Below are 22,179 nucleotides of genomic sequence, written 5' to 3'. Positions count from 1 at the left end.
TGTCATCTTGGTTTGAAAGTAATCTTTCTAATAGATCTCAATATGTAGTTTATAATAATAATTCCTCAATTTTTTTTATATAACAAATGGTGTACCACAAGGTTCTATCCGAGGACCTGGTACTCTATTGTTTTTAATTCACATTAATGATCTTACACATTCTTCTAAAAACATTGTTACTATTATTTGTGACAAGTTTACAAGCACAAATCAGCGCCCTTAACTGCACCTCGATGTTAAATGAAGGTCCTTCCCCGCGTGGGTTTTCGGCAACAAACAACAAAATGTCAAAATCGGGGGTGCGGCCTTTACGGCGCTGCGGCCTTATCGCCAGCAAATACGGTAATCACTTCATTAGCTCTGCAAGATACATACATGACCCAAGTTTGGCGGTAATCCATCAATTGGTTCTTGAGATAATGCGATCACGAGAACGGGACGTACGGACAGACAACCAGCAAACATAATGCCTCCCGCTACTTTGTTTTGGAGGCATAAAAACACAATACTGACGTTATGTACGTCCTCTGCACATTTTTGGTAACAGCAGTAATTCTTACATTTTACACAAATTTATCAACATATTTTCTCAGAAATTTTCATGATATTAGCAGAGATGCCAACTTTTGGAAAACATAAATAGGGAGGATTTGTAACGGACACCAAATAATGTGCGCGTAGCGCACATCTCGAGCGCGTAGCGCCCGACCCATGCGGCCGGGTCCAGGGCCCGCCTTAGGGCCCTGGAAGCTCTGGGGTTCTAGATGCTCTCTGGTGCAATCTGAGCCTTATTTTGCAGCATTTTACATGTGTATTTAGTTCAATAATTCCCACTTTTTTTTAAAATAACATACAAATTGTACAAAATGCATGATGAATTCCTTTCATATATATGATACAGTGTTCGGTCTTATACTTCTGATACCATTTCTTGGTCTTCTTTAGCTGATTTTCCGCCATTTGGATTCTGTGTCAATATCCACGCATTGGTTACGGCGATCCATATGCTGAAACAATCTTTCGCTACTCTTAATTTGTCTTTTAATATAGTGGATTTACTACATGCTAAAGTTAACAGACGATATTTCTCATTCAATTCACAGATATATATACTGATAAGCGCCAAAAAAAAAAAAAAAAAAAAAAAAAAAAAAAAAAAAAAAAAAAAAATCATTTTTTAATTTTTTATAATAAATCGGGAGGATAAGGATGGTGATCGTAAGGTCGGGAGTTGGGGTGAATTATCGGGAGCCTCCCGATGAAATCGGGAGGGTTGGCATCTCTGTATTAGAAAGGTTTTAAAAAACCCTCATAAACAAATGTAGAAAGAATGACGCTTAAGTCGGTCTTTAAATACATGTACAAGACAATACTTAAATTACCACGAGAATCGGGTGCGATTTCCTTCGTAATTTAGTAATGTGACATACAGTGTATGTCGGTATGAAATTACAGTGTTTGAGATCCAAACCAGCCCTCTAGCTTCAGTTTTCAGTGTTCAAATGACCTGCTAGTTATTCACGAACGCGCGGACATGTTTTTCGCCGGAGTGCAACGACCTACCCCTACACTGCAACCACAAACATGACTATGTCCATGTGACGTCGGGTAGCCATTTTTGCACGTTAGCTCCGAAATTGGAACGTAATATGTATATACAACTGTAGTCTTTTTTCTGTCCCAAATTTTTATCATGGACAATGCAATCCCATTTAAAAAAATGTAATTCCGTTTAAAATTGTGTTATTTATAACTTAAAACTATTACCGGTAAATGTGAGTGAATATTTCACTGTTGTCCCACATACCGATATATTTGATATAACGAAACATGCAAAATCAATGCCGGACTTTTTCCCTTAAAAAGCTAGTTTCTTAGACAGAAATTGAATTTTGTTATAAAAAACCCGTAAATAAAGATATACTATGTAAATGATAAATGATAAATGATGTTCCTAATTCCTATACCTCAGAATTTTGAGGTATTCTGTAGGGCACATTCCTATATTACAGCACAAATAGGAAGAATTGGAAAGGGCACAAAAAATCTCCAAGGCCAATGAGAGGGGCATTGAGGCCACTCAAAGGGGCATCCACGGCCATGGCCTTGGTGGCCTTGGATTAATTTAAGCCCTGCCTAAGGAAAAACACAAGTTATTGAATATTGTTTCCTTCAAGTTAGGAAGTTCAATCTAAGGCCCGACATATCCAACTTTTAGGCAAAAAAGGGGGTTGGGGTTGTTTCACGTTTATAAATTGATGTAATTTGTTGTACGTGTTTATTAAACTACAGTTCCACGTTCAAATTACCTGACATTTCATCTGACTGCTGTATACAAATTGAAATTCAAAATGTGTTTGGCTGAGCTACAAAATCTCAATTAGTCTCTTCATGAGACTCACAAAATTAAATTGAAAGCTCAAACGATAAACTTACATGTACCTGTTTGAAGTCTGAGTGGAATTTTACGAGGGAGTGGAATTTCATGAGGGAGTAGAGATTATTTTCCCTCCTTCCTTTCCATAGATAGAATTTAACTCTAGTTCACCGTTATTATAAATGTCAAATTAAGGCAAGTTCAGGGTCAGCGAACACATTTTGTTTCAAAGAATGAGTGCACATGTGCGAAGAGGGCTCTCAATTAATCTCTTTCCTCTACTCCCTCATAAAATTACATTGTAGGCTCAAACAAATAGTAAGTTATCATTTGAGCTTTCCATTACATTCCAGAAATGACCTATTGCTCCAATTTCTTTCACAATGTAATCATTTTTTTTCTTTCTTTCTTTCTTCCAACTAATAATTGTTTCTCACCTTGCTCTAAATAAGTCGCTACTACAGGCATCTCCACCCCTTTGAGTATCTCCACAAGCTTTGTGCCTGCTCTTTTTCCGTTCGCGTTTATCCACATAGACAAACACTGCAAAACAATATCCTGATAATCCTGCTCGGTCCATCCAATGATATTTGAGACAGCGGCCTGGAAACCGAGGTCGCGAAATAAGGGTAAGTAGTAGTCAACAGGATCGATGCTCTCTGTGAGTTGGCATATGAGCCCATCATCTTGCAGGACTTTGGACAATGCTTTAGCAGACATCCTGCAGATTGTGGGCTCCCTAGAAATTAAGAGAAAGGGAGTGCATCAGGAGAATAAAAATTGAATGCAGTTTGCCAGCAACAAAATTGTTTAAAATACGACTTGTTTATGTACATTTCCTTATTTCTGGCATACTTTCCCCTGTTCAAGGAGGCGCAATAGCTCAGTGGTACATGTAGAGCAGTGGTCGTGGGTTTGAATCCAAGTTGATGCACTAGCAACCTTTGGTATTAGGCATTAAACCTCAATACCAAGTCCCTTTGGAGAGGACTTAAAGGCACTGATCTCCTGGTTGCTAATACTTACAAGCATGTACAGTGTACAATTTATAAGTCAGGTAAAAACAAACAACAAACCAACCCAATAGCTGACTGGATACTTACAATCCATGTTCATATATGAAGGGGTGACCAAAGTTTGTGGAGATTTTTCTTTTCTTGCACATTACAAAACATCCAGATCAACATACATGTATATCATGTTCCATACGTCATAAGAATTGTAATTTATCATATAATCAGATTATATAACATTCCGAGGCTGTATACTTCAAACCAATGATAAGACGAGAATATCGAAAGGCTTACCACTACCGAAGTCTGTCAAAAAGTGTGACCTAAGTTCGTGCATGATATTTACTGCCCTCTTGTGATGGTCTTTATTTACATGTACATGTATGTAAACATTCCAAACTTTGAAAAAGATAATAATTTTGCTCTATCATTGAAATTTTGCCCCCCAAAAATAACCTTGTTAAATTTTGCAAATAAAAGACAATATTTTTGATTGTTCACGTACATGTATTAATGACAATGTGTTAGTCCCTATCTGCATGTCATTTGTTTGTTTAAACAGTTTATCATGTGTCTCCTTTTTATGTCAGCCATACATGTACATGAGTTCTCGCTCTTTTCTCTCTGTCTCTCCACTTTCCCCCTTTTATTTATTTAAATTTGTATTCTTACAAAACCCATAGATTCATTGAAATTCACAAACACAGATACGGTGGAAGCAGGCGCGCAGGGTCCTGTTTTTTTGCGTAAGAAATTGGAATTTTATCACTATTTTTCGGAGTCAATCCCTCTAATAAACTGATTTTCATATTTAAACAAAAACACAATTTGTTTAATATGATAAAAAGCGTGGAAAGACTACCGTAAATCTCTGTGTATAAGGTGCACTTTTTTCCGTCGGCAAAAATCAAAAGTCGGGGGTGCGCCTTATACACAGGTAAAGGATATTTTGAGTCCTCAAAATGCTACTTTTTAGTGGTTTTCGAAAATCTCTGAGTCTCAACACGAATTACATAATGCAAATAAAGAATAGGATCTACTATTTGAAGTTAAACTACGTTCCTAATTTGAAGGGAAGCCAAAAAAGCCAAACACAAAAGCCAACAAAGAATTGGCTTTTTTTGTGGCTTTTTGTTAACCAGATCAGATCGGCTCTCATTTCAGTGTTCGAAAATACTTTCATTTTATTACGAGGCACAGTTGAAGTGCTTGTGAACTAAGTTAGACCTAGTAACAATGTTGTTTTTAAAACTAAAGATGACAGAAAACTTTTCCTACGAGTCCAAACAGAAATTTGGACAGGCTAGTTTTCGAGTGGTGATTCGTTATCCACCGTGTAAGTGAGCTGCACAATACAGGTGAGTGAGCTGAAGACACAGCAGAGCTACGGCCGGCAAAGTGCTTTGTGAAGGGGCATAATTTATCGGGACTTTGAAGAAAAAAGAAAGAAAAAAACTCTCTTCCCTTCAAATTAGGAACATAGTTTAACTTCAAATAGTAGATCCTATTCTTTATTTGCATTATGTAATTCATGTTGATACACAGAGATTTTCGAAAACCACTAAAAAGTAGCATTTTGAGGAATTTTTTTTTCCAGAATTTTTTCCCAGATTTTTTATTTATTTTTTATTTTTTGTCTTCAAAATAGGGGTGCGCCTTATAAACGGGAGATTTACGGTAGCTTAATCACATTTTTATGTCGCACGGAGTTGTCGACGGTGCTCAAAGATTTTGTTGTCTCAGTCCCACACAGCACAGGCATGGCGTATCATTCTCTTGTTTACCGGTAAGCGCTTTTAGTGTTAGTACTAGTACTAGTATGCGAACTTTGGTCACGCGCGAAAGTTTGGTCACACCACCATACCCCATAGGCCTAGCTAGAGTCGCCTAGATCTAAAGTAGAACCTAGGCCTAGATCTATATGAATGAATAGTTTTTAACTAGATCTAGTAGACCCTATTATTAAATCTACATGTAGGTCTAGGCGGTAGGCCTAGAATAACCGAAAATAAGTAGATCTAGATCTAGGCCTAGACTAATAATCAACGGTTGTTCCGTTGAGATTCCATCTGGCTCCTGAGTCTGAGTAGGGTGTCTGAACAATTTTTCAATTTTCAATTTGGGATCGTTTTTCACCACTTTTGTTTGATATTTATTTTGAATTAAAAATGTAATCAGAATAATACATTTCAAATTTCAAGTCTAACCGATATTTCCATCAAAAGATACAGCCTCTTCGAAATGCTGCAATATTCATAGCATTTTGATCAGAATCAACGAAAAAGACGTACACGCAAAGTTATGTTGTTTTGCTAAATTTAGCCAAACAGCTGTATCGCGCGATTAAAGCGTATGCATAGCGTACGCATGTTATGCGCATCTTGCAGCTTGAGCCACGTTGTCTCCGCGATATTTGCCATTGACTACCAAGATATCCATACTTTCATTCACTATACGCGCAGATGTTACGCGATGTAACCATGGTTTGGACTGAGCGGAGCTCACGCCTCCCTAATTAGCTGATTTAAAAAATGTGGGAAGGGTATTTTCAAACTGTTGCGGCGAATGATCCCTTGGGGCTTGCGAAAAAAAAAGCACCTGGATATTATCCTTACGTCTAGCCCCACTTAAACCGCGGGGGCGCGGCTCAGGAAAGTGGCTAAATTTGGAGCTACAGTGTAGGATGCAAACAACATTTCAATCGCTGTTTTGACCAAGATATTTTTAGAATTCCGGGGGTGGCCCCCTATGGGGAATATGGAGAAAAACCTGCTCTTTCATATGACACCACATTTATTGAGTTTCATCTTCAGGATCATGAGTAATTAAGGTTTGAATTTCAATTTCTTCATAAAATCATTGACCGATTTTGCATGGTCACGCAATGCACGTAGACCACATAGGGATGCGTGCAATCTCTATGGGGAGCATTTTAGCACACAACATAGGGTGCGCGATCAGACACCCTAGTCTGAGTTTGACCGCCTGACTCTAGACCTCCCAGATAGCAAAATATCTGGGGCCCATCTGGGTTTTGTATGGGCGGACCAAAGCCCACGTGGCCCATACAAAAACCAGATGTACATGTATACCAGATGGGTCTTCCCACCCAGAACCCACGCATATGGGCCCCAAGTGGGCCCCATGTGGGTTTTTGGTGGTGAAAAACGCACGTCGAACATCGGCTGGGCCCAGCTAAAAACCAGGGCAGCGTTTCTCGAAACCGTCATAACTACAAGTTCACCGACATCCCATTGAAACGTGTGTATTAAGTTTAACACGTGTTTCAATGGGATGTCGGTGAACTTGTAGTTATGCCGGTTTCATGAAACGCTGCCCTGGTGTATACCAAATGGGCCTTCCCACCAAGAACCCACAAGTACCAACTGTCATATGAGTGGGACCACAGGCACAGTTACTCACGGTAAAGAGACACATATCAGATCCAAAATTACTCCAAATTGTAGAAAAAACTAAAGATCCATTATTGTTCCTGAGGACTAGGGTATTATTCACAGAGCAAATTGTAGTTCAAAGTATAAGGGACACCTAATTTTCTCAAAGTCACTACCAGTGAAATACCATTGACCATACAATTCCACCATTGAAACACCATTGACCATACAATTCCACCATTGAAACACCATTCACCATACAGACTCTACCATTGAAACACCATTGACCATACAATTCCACCATTGAAACACCATTGACCATACAATTCCACCATTGAAACACCATTGACCATACAATTCCACTATTGGCACACCATTGACCATACAATTCCACCATTGAAACACCATTCACCATAAAGACTCGACCATTGAAACACCATTCACCATACAGACTCTACCATTGAAACACCATTTACGATACAGACGCCACCATTGAAACACCATTGACCATACAATTCAACCATTGAAACACCATTCACCATACAGACTCTACCATTGAAACACCATTCACAAATACAGAATTCATATGGGCCCCATATGGGCCCCATGTGGGTTTTTGGTGGTGAAAATCGCACGTTGAACATTGTCTTCACCCAGCTGAAAACCAGATGTATACCAGATGGGCCTTCCCACCAAGAACCCACAGGTATAACGGAGCCCACGTGGCCCATATAAAAACCAGGTGTATACCAGATGGGCCTTCCCTTACAAAAAAATGTTCAATGGTATACCAATGGTATACCATTCACAAACACCATTTAAATACCATTCGGATACCATTGAGATTACGCTCGCTACGCTTGAATGGGCACCATTCATCTACCAGTGAAATACCATTCAACCTAATAATAATTTTTTGGACGCTCATTTGCATAATCACCAATGGTAGATGAATGGTACTATTTACACTACTGAAATTTGAATATGAAATATGCAAATTTTGTTACATTAATCTACCATTCACCATTGGCATGGTAGGCCAATGGTGGATGTTGAATGGTAGGCCAATGGTGGATGGTGAATGGTAGGCCAATCTACCATTCACCTACCATTCACCTACCATTCACCATCCACCATTGGCCTACCATTCAACACCCACCATTGGCCTACCATCCACCATTGGCCTACCATGCCATTGGTGAATGGTAGATTAATGTTACAAAATTTGCATATTTCATATTCAAATTTCAATGGTGTAAATAGTACCATTCATCTACCATTGGTGATTATGCAAATGAGCGTCCAAAAAGTTATTATTAGGTTGAATGGTATTTTACTGGTAGATGAATATGGTGCCCAATGCCAGGTACGTTGCGAGCGTAATCTCGATGGTATCCGAATGGTATTTAAATGGTGTTTGTGAATGGTATCCGTATGGTATTTTCAGTGGTACTTCCGAATGGTATACCATCAATTGGTATACCAGCTTCATTAATAATTGTTAATTGTTTACGATCAGATAAATAACTTGATAAAAGTTCTAAAGGTGTGCCCCTAATACTGTAATATTATTTTGTTGTAATAAAATAGAATGATTTATAAGCTGCTTTAATTAACAATAACTGTCTGCTCGATGCGCTTCATGACAGCAGCAAGGGTCAAAATCTCTCTAACATTTTCACGTTTTTCGCAAGTTCTTTCCACTTTTGGAAACATATACATGTATACCTGTTTATGTTTTATTCCATACCTGAGAACTAAGGTTAGATGATGTGATTTTGAAAGGAGACTGCTGAATGCTGCATTTTGTTTGAACTTCGAGCCCCGGCTTTGAGCACTCTGATTACAAATTCCAGCGTTACTCTTCGGAACGGTCTTTTGCCGCTGACCCAAGCCAGCAGTTCCCGCTAGTGGAGTGATTGTGAACGACATATGGTCTCACGGATAGAACTTGAATTGTTTAGCTATTGTGGCCCCAAACATTGCTTGGTGAGTAAATGTCAACAAACTGTGATCAAAAACGAGTTTTGAAGTGAATGGATACAGCTCAGACATATATGATTATTTGACTATAGGATTTAGTGGATAATCTCACCCTAATCCGGACATTTGAGATGATAGTAACTGAAGATTCATGCTTGTGATATAGTATATGAATGAATGACCAACTGAGAATATAGTTTTTCAAAGCAAGGAGTGTGATATTGGACGTGAAAATGATCTTCATCAGAGTAACAATAGTGGCAAACACATTGTTGGCAATTTACATTGCTTACTGTTTGGTGAAAATTTGTGTTGGAGAATTGTCATTTGTGCCCAACATGGATGGAAAACTACGTGAATGCACAGGGGCGTGTTCACTTTCAAGCTCTGTGGTGTATACTAGAGATCAACTCCGAGCTTTGAATAACAGAACGTTTACTCTCAATCGAGACACACAACAATTGATCAAACAGCTTGGATTAGCACGAACAAAAACGAGGCGGGGAAAACGAGGAGGGCGAAATCTTCGACGGAGTATTAGCATTGTGACTGGGAATCGGACGGACAATGATGACAAGCAGCATGAATGTCGGCCGAGGACACTGGTCTCCATCGATGTAGAACCAGCGAAGAAAGCAGCCCATCACGCTCTGCCAAGTTTTCTCATGACGAACGCTAGATCGATTGTGTACAAAACGGATGAGCTTGGTGTTATACTGAACAATAGACACATTGACATAGCAGCTATAACTGAGACATGGCAAACGCCTGATATATCAGATGAACAGTTGTCGATAAATAATTACTTGACATTCACGGATTATCGCCATACACGGCGTGGTGGGGGAGTAGCATTGTATGTTCAGAAAGATATACCGATATTTCCCCTTACCATGATATATGTTCCTTCTGAATATGAATTTGAATGTGTCTGGTTGAGGATACGACCGCATAGATTACCTAGATGTATATCAAGTATCATTGTATGTGTAGTGTATATCCCACCAGGATCCCCTCATCACACAGCCCTGATTGATCACATAACCAATTCAATTGATGTTTTAGGCACTATGTATGTAGACTGTGGATTTGTTATTTTGGGAGATTTTAACCGGGTAGATGTAGACCCTTTGTTGAGAGTACATGGACTCAAACAAATGGTAAATAAGCCAACTAGAGGTGAGGCGATTCTTGATTTGATATTGACCAATATGAAAAAACACTACATGTCAGCCGCCATTGAGTCTCCTCTGGGAATGAGTGACCATAACACGGTGATATGGACTGCAAAGAATAGAACAAAGGCTCCCAACAAGGTACTCAAGAAAACATCACGTCCAATGACATATCAAGGGATCCACGAGTTTGGAAGGTGGGTTACATCCCAATCTTGGCAGGAAGTCCTTTCCGTACCAGAAACGGAATCAAAAGCAAACGCTTTTTATACATTGATCCAAGGAGCAGTAAATAAATACTTTCCTCGTAGATCAGTCAAACTGCACAGTGCTGACAAGCCTTGGATGACCGCACGAGTGAAAGAAACCATCAAGATGCGTCAGGAAGCGTTTGCCCAAGGTTCCTTAACCGAATGGAAGCGCTACAAGAAATTGGCCAGCAACCAAATCAAACAGGCTCAGGAGAACTTCTATGACAACTCCTTAGCAGGGCTAAGATCTTCAGACCCCTCGAAGTGGCATAGTGGCATTCAGCTCCTCGCCAATAAGATCAAAGAACGCTCTCCTATATCTGTGCCAACGCTCCCTGAAGCCAGTGATGAGGAAATAGCTAATGCCATTAACCAGGAATTTTCATCTACATCACAGGGTCGACTGCCTCTAAGTACTTCCGACCTTCCGACATATCTTCCTTCTCTAGAGCCTCCACAGGTCAAAGTGTGGGAGATGTATTGGGAGCTGAACAGGATCAACATTAAGAAAGCCATCGGCCCTGATGACTTGCCAAACAGAGTTCTCAAGGAATTTGCTTGCGAGATCAGCATACCCATGACAGACATTTTCTACTCCTCTCTCAGGGAAGGCAAGGTCCCTCAGATCTGGAAAGACGCAGATGTTGTTCCCGTGCCAAAAGAGAAACCTCCTGTCATCACAAAACTCAGGCCTGTGTCACTAACATCCCAATGTGCGAAAGTTTGTGAGGGATTCGTGGCTAAATGGATCCAACATGACATGGGGCCAAATATTGAACGACATCAGTATGGAAGCCTCAAAGGCTCATCAACCACACACTGTTTGATTGAAATGATGAATCAATTCTACAAGGAATCAGACAAACAGGATTTTGTAGGAAATCTTGTGGTCACAGATTTCTCGAAGGCGTTCGACACGGTAGACCACACCGTGGTTGTAACTAAGCTCTTAAATATGGGAGTCCGTCCGGAAATCATCCCGTGGATCGCCGACTTTTTAACGAATAGGCACCAGAGAGTAAAATACCAAAGCGCTATCTCCTCCTGGAAGAAACTAACCTGTGGCGTTCCCCAAGGAACAAAGATCGGCCCCCTAGCCTTTCTAGCAGTCATCAATGACGCACTGGAGTCGACAGAGTTGCATACATGGAAGTATGTAGACGATCTTAGTATCGGCGAGACCAAGACCGTCAATGAGCCTTCTCACCTGCAGGAAGCTGTCAACGACCTGGTGCAATGGGCTGACCAAAACTACTTGAAACTAAATGCAGCTAAATGTAAACAACTGCAGTTTTGCTTCAAGAGAACCAAACCAGCACCCCCAGACATATCTCTAGACCCGAATGTTTTGGAGGTGGTCAATGAAACGAAAATCCTCGGTGTCTGGGTTCAAGGTGACCTAAAATGGGACAAACAAGTCAAAGAAATGATGTCGAAGAGCAAGAAACGGGTACATATACTGAGCAGACTGAAGAGATTTCGAATCCCACGAGAAGATCTAGTTGCCGTATACAAGTCCTACGTCCGGCCAGCTCTGGAATACGCAGCACCGGTGTGGCACCCTGGACTCACAAAGCTGCAGACTAGTGCACTGGAAAAAATCCAAAAGAGGGCGATGAGGATTGTACTTGGAGCTGAACTCACTTACACAACTGCTCTCAAAGAAGCTTCAATGGAAACATTAGAAGAAAGAAGGCATGACCTATGTACAAAGTTTGCCGAAGCATGTGTACGTTCCCATATATACTCGAATGTGTTCCCTCTCAACGACATAACTCATTCCATGCAGCTCAGGACCAGCCGAACGTACAAATCTATCAATGCCAGGACAAAAAGATATCAGAATAGCTCCATTCCATTTCTGACAACTTGCCTAAATGAATAATGCCAAGGTTGTATAAAAGGGGTGAATAGAAAACAATGTACGCCTAACTCTTTTTGACGAAACCGGTGTCACTATTTATTTATTTAATTATTATTATCGATATATATTTTGAAATCAGAACATATTTCTCATATAATTATATTTCCAGGGGCATAATTGATTACCGAAGCATGAACATGGGTATTACGCATAGCATTACAGGTATCAACAAGGTTATTTTTTGTTCAATTAAGCACTCAAATACCTTATCAATGACTTATTTACCCAATCTCTACTGAATGATGCAAAACCAAATTAGATAATATTATTAATGCAAATATTGTTGTTGTATATATATATATATATATATATACATTGAATTATTCTTAATGCTAATATTGTGAATTGTCACTAGAAAGTGATCTAACTATTGATGACAATTCATTGTCTTTGTTAATTATATGGTATTTTAACTAGTAGTATATTTGAAACAATTGTGAAAGAAATATGATATGTTTTTAATTGTAAATTGTCATGCAATTCAGCCCAGGCTGCGAAATGATGATATTAATAAACTGAACTGAACTGAACAGATGTTCATGTAAGCAAATGTATAATAATGTACATCATAGAGTCATATGAGTGGGACCACAGGCACAGTTACTCACGGTAAAGAGACACATATCAGATCCAAAATTACTCCAAATTGTAGAAAAAACTAAAGATCCATTATTGTTCCTGAGGACTAGGGTATTATTCACAGAGCAAATTGTAGTTCAAAGTATAAGGGACACCTAATTTTCTCAAAGTCACTACCAGTGAAATACCATTGACCATACAATTCCACCATTGAAACACCATTGACCATACAATTCCACCATTGAAACACCATTCACCATACAGACTCTACCATTGAAACACCATTGACCATACAATTCCACCATTGAAACACCATTGACCATACAATTCCACCATTGGCACACCATTGACCATACAATTCCACCATTGAAATACCATTCACCATAAAGACTCGACCATTGAAACACCATTCACCATGCAGACTCTACCATTGAAACACCTTTTACGATACAGACGCCACCATTGAAACACCATTGACCATACAATACAACCATTGAAACACCATTCACCATACAGACTCTACCATTGAAACACCATTCACAAATACAGAATCCACCATTGGCACACCATTGACCATACAATTCCACCATTGAAACACCATTCACCATACAGACGCCACCATTGAAACACCATTGACCATACAATTTCACCATTGAAACACCATTCACCATACAGACTCTACCATTGAAACACCATTCACCATACAATTCCACCATTGAAACACCATTGACCATACAGACTCTATCATTGAAACACCTTTCACCATACAGATGCCACCATTGAAACACCATTGACCATACGATTCCACCATTGAAACACCATTCACCATACAGACTCTACCATTGAACCACCATTCACCAAAATTAATTAGTACACGTGCTACATAACCCACTAATTAAGACTGCTAATTGGAGCTTTCAACTGGTTGAAAGTTGTGCCAAATGGTACGACTGGTCCAGTTAAACCCAACTGGTAACCCTGGAAATTGAAATGGGATAAATAAATTCAACTGGGTAAAAATAGAACCCATTTAAACAATATGAAGCCCATTTAGAACCACATTGGCCCATATGGGCCCAGATCAAACCCACTTGACCCATAGATCTATATAGAATGTGGTAGGTCCCACATAAAACCTGCATGGCCCATCTGGTGCCCAATAGGTAACCCTTGTGCAGATTGCTGGGCCCCACAAGGGGCCTATCTGGGCCATGTGGGCCATAGATGGGCTGGCCCATCTGGGCCAAGTGGGCCAGCCCAGTTGTAACCAGATAAAAATTAAAACCCAGATGGGCCCCACAACATTTTGCTATCTGGGATAATGTCAACAAATGTCAGTTTTATTAAAGAATGACCCATACCAGACGGTTATTTCCGTGATTCTGTCTAGCCTAATATTATTATTAGATCTAGAATCTAGTTCTAGGGGCCGTTTCTCGAAACCAACTCCATGACAGTCATATCTTTGTCGGCGACCTACGGAGATGTCATAAAGTGGATAAACCGTTTCACAAAGCCATGACAGACATGATATCGATATATCGTGATACTAGCAGCTCAAGAACATAAGTCTTCGTCACGATCCATTTGATTTATCACGAATAACCCAAAACAAGTTTTGGGGCTAAAATTGTTCAAAAAGAAATATATAGGGACTACATATAAATTCTCCTAAAATAAATAATAAATAGTGTCATTATCAAATGTAGATCATCAAACGATTTGCATATTTCTGTAAAGATTCTTAAAGGTAATACAAAGTTTTGGTATGGGGTCATGAATTTGGTTCAAATGAACATATAGAAGCATATGCGATCCTACAATATTCAGTGATCGTTGTCGAGGTCGAAATCGACTCTAAATTTATGAAATTGTAAATAATAAACACTTTATGTTATATAGCTCCCTCTCAAGGTCAAGATATTCATTAAGCTATAAAACAAATCATCTTGACTAAAATCAACCGATTAGCTATTCCGGTTTGAAAATTTTATAACCCAACAACATATTCTGAGATTTTCATGGTCGCACCTACCATTGTATGGCCGTAGGAGCCATTTGAAATTTATCAAAATTTACCGGGAGCACCGGTAAATGTTTATATTCAATGTTTCTTGAAAGCAGAAGTGTTTTAGGGGCTAAAATTTCTAGTGCATTTAATACATCCACAGGGGCATCCAAATATATCAAAATTGTAAAGAATCATTATCCACCCATTTTTCAAAATTTACCAAAACTTTGTAATACCTTTAAATTGAAGAAAAACCGGTGAGTGTTTTTTTTTTGACGGTCCAATCAAAAGGTAGTTGAACGATACCGTAATTTGATAGTTTATCAATACATACTTTTTTTGTTTTATGTGACGACGAATTTTAGGCAAAATACCTTTTCTCAGCCAGTTTTATTCTAGAGTCTCATAAATACTCGTTATATAATTGATTTTATATCAAAAATATAATTTGGAAGAAGTAATTAGAGAGGGAATAATAATGCACATAGTCTAGGCCCCCAAAGGTATGTGGTATCCTAAGAAAAGACTATGGATCGACTATGGACCACGATGTGTAACATTCTTAGATCTATCTCTTTTATTTATATGTTATAGTTTAATGATTTGTGATTTAATTTTTATATTCAGCTTTTTTAAATTTCTGTATAGATTCTAATTTGTATTAGGCCTATCACTTCTTTACATTTGCATTTCGCATCCCAGAGAATTACGTACCGAACTCGTCTATATTTTTCTCAAAATGATAGTGAAACTAATCGTACATTTCGCGGCCCATGGAATAGCAACAAACTGACTTGTGATGGCGCTTTACAGCAATTAAAAAGATATGACATGTTCGGAGCAGTGACAACTCGCTTGTCGCGGAAGTTGTCGCTCATCTTGGCAAAGACGGCTTCGTGAAACACTAACTGCTTAGCTGACAAGTTGCGTGACAGTGGCGAGATGTCGTTGATCTTGTAGTAGGGAGGCAAATGCCCTGGCGTAAGGCTTCTACGCCTACGATTTGTGCGCTCGTCGTCCAAGTCAGAACAAAAAATAAAGAAAAAAAATATCTAGACCCCTCTATGGAATAAAATATATAACAAAAATACAATTGTACACTCCACAACATACCTATAAACACAGATCTGTAACGGTCTTTCACCATTTGTTGACGATCTTGCATATTTTGACGTATTTTAATCCAATAATTGGGCTAGCAGACGAAAATAACGGACGCACAAGAGAAACTAGATGGGTCCTAGAGGGCGCAGAGGTTAGCTCACTAAAATCCTTCTCAATGACTGAAGGTAGAGCCTAAAAATGTGGAATTAATTTAATATCAAAGAACCTTTGATAGTGCACGAATGTCACTTTTAACAACTAGAAAGTATAAAGAAAAAAGATCATATCTTTTTAATTGCAGATTTTTACAAACTGCACATTCAAAGGTAGATCTAGATAGAGTACGATGTTTTTGTCAATCTTGCGTTGGTTTGAGCCCCATAGCTAAAGCCATCTCAAATTGAGAAGGAAAACTGTGAACAGATATTTCATTGTTCCAGCCCCAAATAGAGGTATTGCGACATCATTATATTAGTCTATGAATAATGTATGAGCTCCGGTCAGAACGCCCACCGAACAAATTTGGCTAGTCTCACACACAGTACCTTATTCTCACAGCACGAGACTCGAGTTTCTAGCTCGTACAGTAAGTCATATATAAAAAATGTTTAAAAAAGATATTTCAGTAAAAAAATGTCTACGTGAGCAGTTTATACTCCAATTGAGAAGTTAGGACGGAAAGATATGATTGGATGATGTGATTGTGAGTCATACATGGTTACTAGTTGTCGCGTACAGCTTAGAGAGAGAGAGAGAGAAAGAAAAATCCAGGTACATGTACTTGTGATCGTGCGATATGCATGTACTGTAGGTCTAGTCTATATGTAGTAGTATCATGTGTAGCGCTGTGAGTGTGAGTTGCATGGATAATTATGGAGGTCCTTCTTGTTGATTGTACAGTAGATCTCCGACTGAAATCATAATGACTACTCATGAGGAAATTAAGTTAATGGAATACCAATCTAAGGTAAATATTAATGAATTAGATCTAGATCTAGTTCTTTCCTTCTTTTTTTACTCGTAGATGTAGTAGTCGTACGTACATTGATGGTTTGATTTTCGTTAATAGCGAATAACGTGTAGAGTTTATCGTGGACGTGGTTGAAGAGGTTCGGTGTGTGCGACCGATTCAAGGCTAGCCGAAAGATGAATGTACTTTCGCGCGAAGTTTTGAACTTGTTGTTTGGTCAATGACACGCCTATTCCCTCGGGCCTGTCTAATTCTCAACGTAACTTTTGGGACCATGAATATGAAATTGATTGTTTCAAGGCTCTTACATACGGCCAGGTGTAGAAGGAAATGCATAGAAAAGAGCTGGATATCTCCTATTTTATGGAAATTCTGGAGTCGGCAGATGGGCGAGTTGTCTTGACTTAGTGAAAGAAAATCCTTTCTTTTAATGATTGTTTTATTATAAACAAATTTGTAATTAAAAAGTTAGAAAAACTGTGCGCCATCTACACGTTCGTAATGGCGTTATCACAGTTTTTCCTTCATAATCATTTTGCCTTCGGCGTAGACTAACATTAGATCTAGACTAACTGTTAGAACTAAGTTAGAAGGGATGAGATTGAATTAGATCTAGATGACTCCATGCGCAGCGAGAGTTTAACACGGCTTGCAAGATTTTCAACATGGATGTTGATTTTGACCCATAATTTCCTTAAAGACACTAGGTCTATGTCCCATTTGCAGGCCCAAAAAATGAAAAAGTTAAATTCCAACTGCATTTGAAAGATAATACTTATTTAGAACTTCCCTAAAAAAGGTGGGGCTTGAAAATGTCTTCAAGTGGGAAAATAATGACTATTACATGTAGTTGTCAAATCGACTTTAGGGCTATAGAGCCCAAAACTAATAGTCTTGATTTTCAGACAATTGTACCGAATGGTCATACGTTTTATGCTGCGCAAAGATTCAATCAGTTTAATCTTGGCCATCACAAGAAGTGGGTTATTGATGTAGACAAATGCTCATGTACCCTTTACAACTCTTTTCATGTAGGCTAGCCTATGTTATTACCAAAGAAGAAAAAAAGCCAGTCAGTCACTCAATAGTGTCTGACAGTGAAGTCTAGCAAGTAAACGGGTTTCCTTGCATAATTTGAATATGAGGACACTGCTAACGTTTAAATTTCACAGATAGGACATATCTAGTCTTTCTACATGACATAGACTATTCATAATTCCTGCAAAGTTCTACAGAATTTGGGGTTGGCTGCAAAAGAGACATAGTCTAGATCTAGATCTAGATCTATGTCTAACAGTTAGACCCTAGTACCTTTAAAAGGGACCATTAAACGGATTATTTCAGTCAAGTTAGTAAGTGGAATTCCATGCATGGAACCGATGTATTATAGCCTAGACTCTAGATCTAGATATCTACATTAATCTAGGCCTAATTTACAATTGGATATGCACGAGGTAAAATGACATTTGGGGGGATTTTCGGGGCATAACAATATGGCCTGAAATGGCCGTGGCGTTATCAAGGAAATGTGTATAGGTAAACGGTTTCCGTCTCTCAAGAGAGAGCCGACCCTACCCCAATAAGAGGCTAACGAACGGAAGAGACGGAAAATTCGGTCTAAGATCTACGGGGCAACGGCGCCAGTCGCTAGTCGCAGTCAGGACACGGCAGTATGGCAAGCCGTTTTATCATTTAAACATATTTCTTGATAATCAAGAAATGAATTCTTGATATCAAGAAATCGAATTCTTGATATCAAGAATTCAATTCTTGATATCAAGAATTACCATTGCTTTGCCTTTACAACGTAAAATCATTTCTTGATATCAAGAATTCAATTCTTGTCTATCAAGAATTCAATTTCTTGATATCAAGAATTCATTTCTTGATATCAAGAACTCAATTCTTGATAGGCCCCCTATCAAGAATTCATTTCTTGATATCAAGAAATCGAATTCGTGATAGATCTAGGCCTAGAGTCTATCAAGAAATCGAATTCGTGATATGAAGAATTAAATTCTTGATATCACGAATTGTTATAGTCTAGTGAATGATTACGAACGCAAAGGTATTGCACGAATTCATACTGAGCGCGCCGTTTTAACATTTATTCCTATATCCTGCCTGACCGGTCCTGTGTGGGTTGGCGAAAGTCAATGTGTCGCGAGAATTCAACTAATGCAAGAATACATGCTGCCAGTCTGTGCAAGCCGGTGCAGTGTGGGTTGTCGAAAGTCAATGTGTCGCGAGAATTCAACTAATGCAAGAATACATGCTGCCAGTCTGTGCAAGCCGGTGCAGTGTGGGTTGTCGAAAGTCAATGTGTCGCGAGAATTCAACTAATGCAAGAATAGGCCGCCTAACAAGTTAGCTCTATCAAGAATTGAATTCTTGATATCAAGAAATGATTTTACGTTGTAAAGCAATGGTAATTCTTGATATCAAGAATTGAATTCGTGATATCAAGAATTCGATTTCGTGATATCAAGAAATGATTTCTTAATATCAAGAAATATGTTTAAATGATAAAACGGCTTGCCATACGGCAGATTTTCGCCTCTCTGCACTGTCAATCAATTGTCAGTGTCAGTCTGTGACTGAGTGCGACTTAGACCGAATTTTCCGTCTCTTTCGTTCGTTAGCCTCTTATTGGGGTAGGGTCGGCTCTCTCTTTAGAGACGGAAGCCGTTTATACACATGTCCTTGCTAACGCCACGGCCAGTTCTGGTCGTAGCGTTTTGCCCCCAAAATCCCCCAAAATGTCATTTTACCTCGAGCATGTTATATTGTAAATTAGGCCTAGGCTATAATAAATCAGTTCCACTTACCAACTTGACTGAAATAATCAGTTTAATAGTCCCTTTTTAGGAAATTATGGGTCAAAATCGAAATCCATGTTGAAAAAGATTTTCAAAATGGATTTCGATTTTGACCCATAATTTCCTAAAAAGGGACTATTAAACTGATTATTTCAGTCAAGTTGGTAAGTGGAACTGATTTATTATAGCCTAGGCCTAATTTACAATATAACATGCTCGAGGTAAAATGACATTTTGGGGGATTTTGGGGGCAAAACGCTACGACCAGAACTGGCCGTGGCGTTAGCAAGGACATGTGTATAAACGGCTTCCGTCTCTAAAGAGAGAGCCGACCCTACCCCTATAAGAGGCTAACGAACGAAAGAGACGGAAAATTCGGTCTAAGTGCGACTGTGCGCTTGTGATGGCGAAAGAAAAACTAACTTAATGATTTGCTAATCACGTACAAAACAAAAGGAAAAGAAATTACGGTCTAGATCTAGATCTAACGAGTTAATGAGTTAGGCCTACCTGCTCTAGATGATTTGTGGAAAAGAGGTGATGTCAAAATCTCGTATCTAGAACGTAACAAAAATGATTCCCCATTCATTGTCGTGTGTAAGCATAGCGCCGGCCAGTAATACAGTAGACTGTATAGTAGCCGCCTATTCTATACCGGTACCGGCTTAACCGTTTAACCCAAACAAATGATCTAGACAGCGGAAAGCTTTTCGTTCGCTTAATTATTCGCGGGCCTTTACATCACGTGATTTGTAGCTGCTATAGTTCATTGTTGTTGTATTTTTTGGCGTTGTGAGAGGGCGTAGTTTCTGGTCCTAGTTCAAGTTCAAGTTCATATTTGTCTTTCTTCGAACATAAATGTAATACAATTTAACAAATATATAACATGCAAAGTATATAAGAGGAACACTTATAAGAATCAAGTTCACACAATGCATTTACATGAGAAAACAAAAGAAGAAAAGACGAGGAGACCTAATTAAAGCTTAGCTTGTAGAGGTCAGGTCCCCCAAAACAATAATATAAACAACAAGAACAGCCTGGTTATATAATAGATTAATACAAGAAATGTTCGTCAAAGGCGCTAAAGTACTAAAACAAATAACTATAAACAATAACCATATGATTATACACATGGTTTAACTGAGTAATAAAAAAAGGGTGGGGAGAAGAGACTATGTACAAAAGGGGGAGATAAGAGTGATAATGATGTGGGATATAGAAATGAAGAGAGGGGCGGGAGTGGGAAAGAGAGGGAGAGCTCGAGTGGGGGGAGAAAGAAAAAAAATACTTTCACTGTAAACTGAAAGCTAGCTACAGGCGAGAAAGGAAAGAAAAAGGAAAAGGTAAGTCAGCAGTTGCTATATAAATTGGGCAATGGATTAAGTTCAAATATAAATTCCCAAGACGAAAATCCAATTGAAACCAATTGAACACCAATTGAAATTTCAATTGGTTTCAATTGGTTTCAATTGGTTTCAATTGGTCTCAATAGGTCTCAATAGGTTTTAACAGGTTTCAATGGGTCCTCAGATGTTTTCAATTGGTCCAGATTGGCCCCATTGGACAAATTGGCCCCATTGGCCCCATTGGCCTAGGCCCCATTAGACTTTAATGGGTCCCCAATTGGTTTCAATTGGTCCGGATTGGCCCCATTGGACAAATTGGACCCATTGGCCTAGGCCCCATTAGACTTTAATGGGTCCCCAATTGGTTTCAATTGGACCAATTGGCCTTAATTTGGACTTCAATTGGTCCCATTGAAACCAATTGGCCAATTGAAACCAACAAATCTAGGCATCTCATGAATATTCATTATTACTTTACACGTGTCACAGAAAAATAAATTTATCATGATTTGTTAAGCAAATTATGACAATGCACATCAATTTTGTGATTTCTTTATTCCTTCAGCAATTATTAACCAATAGATTATTTTGTCTGATCATGTTACAATTACATTCACGTTTTAGCAATAGATATATTTATATAATATTGACTGGCCTTGAGGGGTATATCAGAAATATTGACCAAGCTCAGATCATATTGCCCCGAGTCGAAAGACGAGGGCAATATGGTCTTAGCGCGGTCAATATTTCTGATATCCCCCGAAAGTAAAGCCAGTCAATATTTTTATTGTTATCCAAATCAGACATCTAGAGCAAATAGAGACATCCACCATGACAATCTCAAGAACTGAACAAACTTTGTCAAACCAACACTGTGCATCCAGTGCTTGACAAAATTTTCGATACACTACAAACAGTGTGTATTTGGTGTGATTATTACGTCACAATAGAGTGCGCGCAAAGTGCGCAGGTTCTCGTACGCATAATATTAATAGATGCGCAATGAAAATGCGAGACCGTGGAAAATACCAAGGTATATTTTCACTCGTCTCTACACGCAAAGTCAATACGCGCAGGGAGACCAAGGAAAATACAAAGAATATACCCCTCCGTTCCCACTGCTAGTGAAAACTAGGGCAATACGGTTTTGTAAATGACCAGCTCAGATGTCTGATACGGGTAATAATTATATAATATTGACTGGCCTTGAGGGGTATATCAGAAATATT

The 22,179-nt window shown here is 38.9% G+C and overlaps 1 protein-coding gene across 1 annotated transcript in view; it reads right to left on the bottom strand.

The window, feature by feature from the left end:
* LOC115918414 overlaps positions 1–20,234 on the bottom strand; it is a 36,555-nt gene extending 16,321 nt beyond the window's left edge. Inside the window, exons 1-2 of the mRNA XM_030977568.1 lie at positions 20,112–20,234; positions 2,815–3,116 (exon numbers count right to left, since the gene is read on the bottom strand). Of these exons, the coding sequence (XP_030833428.1) occupies positions 2,815–3,097 (283 nt within the window). The 5' untranslated portion in view covers positions 3,098–3,116; positions 20,112–20,234. The remainder of the gene's footprint in view (positions 1–2,814; positions 3,117–20,111) is intronic.
* Positions 20,235–22,179: the final 1,945 nt, after the last annotated feature.

Source organism: Strongylocentrotus purpuratus, unplaced genomic scaffold (assembly GCF_000002235.5).
Source record: "Strongylocentrotus purpuratus isolate Spur 01 unplaced genomic scaffold, Spur_5.0 spur5_scaffold_1, whole genome shotgun sequence".
Taxonomy (NCBI): Eukaryota; Metazoa; Echinodermata; class Echinoidea; order Camarodonta; family Strongylocentrotidae; genus Strongylocentrotus; species Strongylocentrotus purpuratus.
This window is presented reverse-complemented; position numbering and strand designations above follow the sequence as displayed.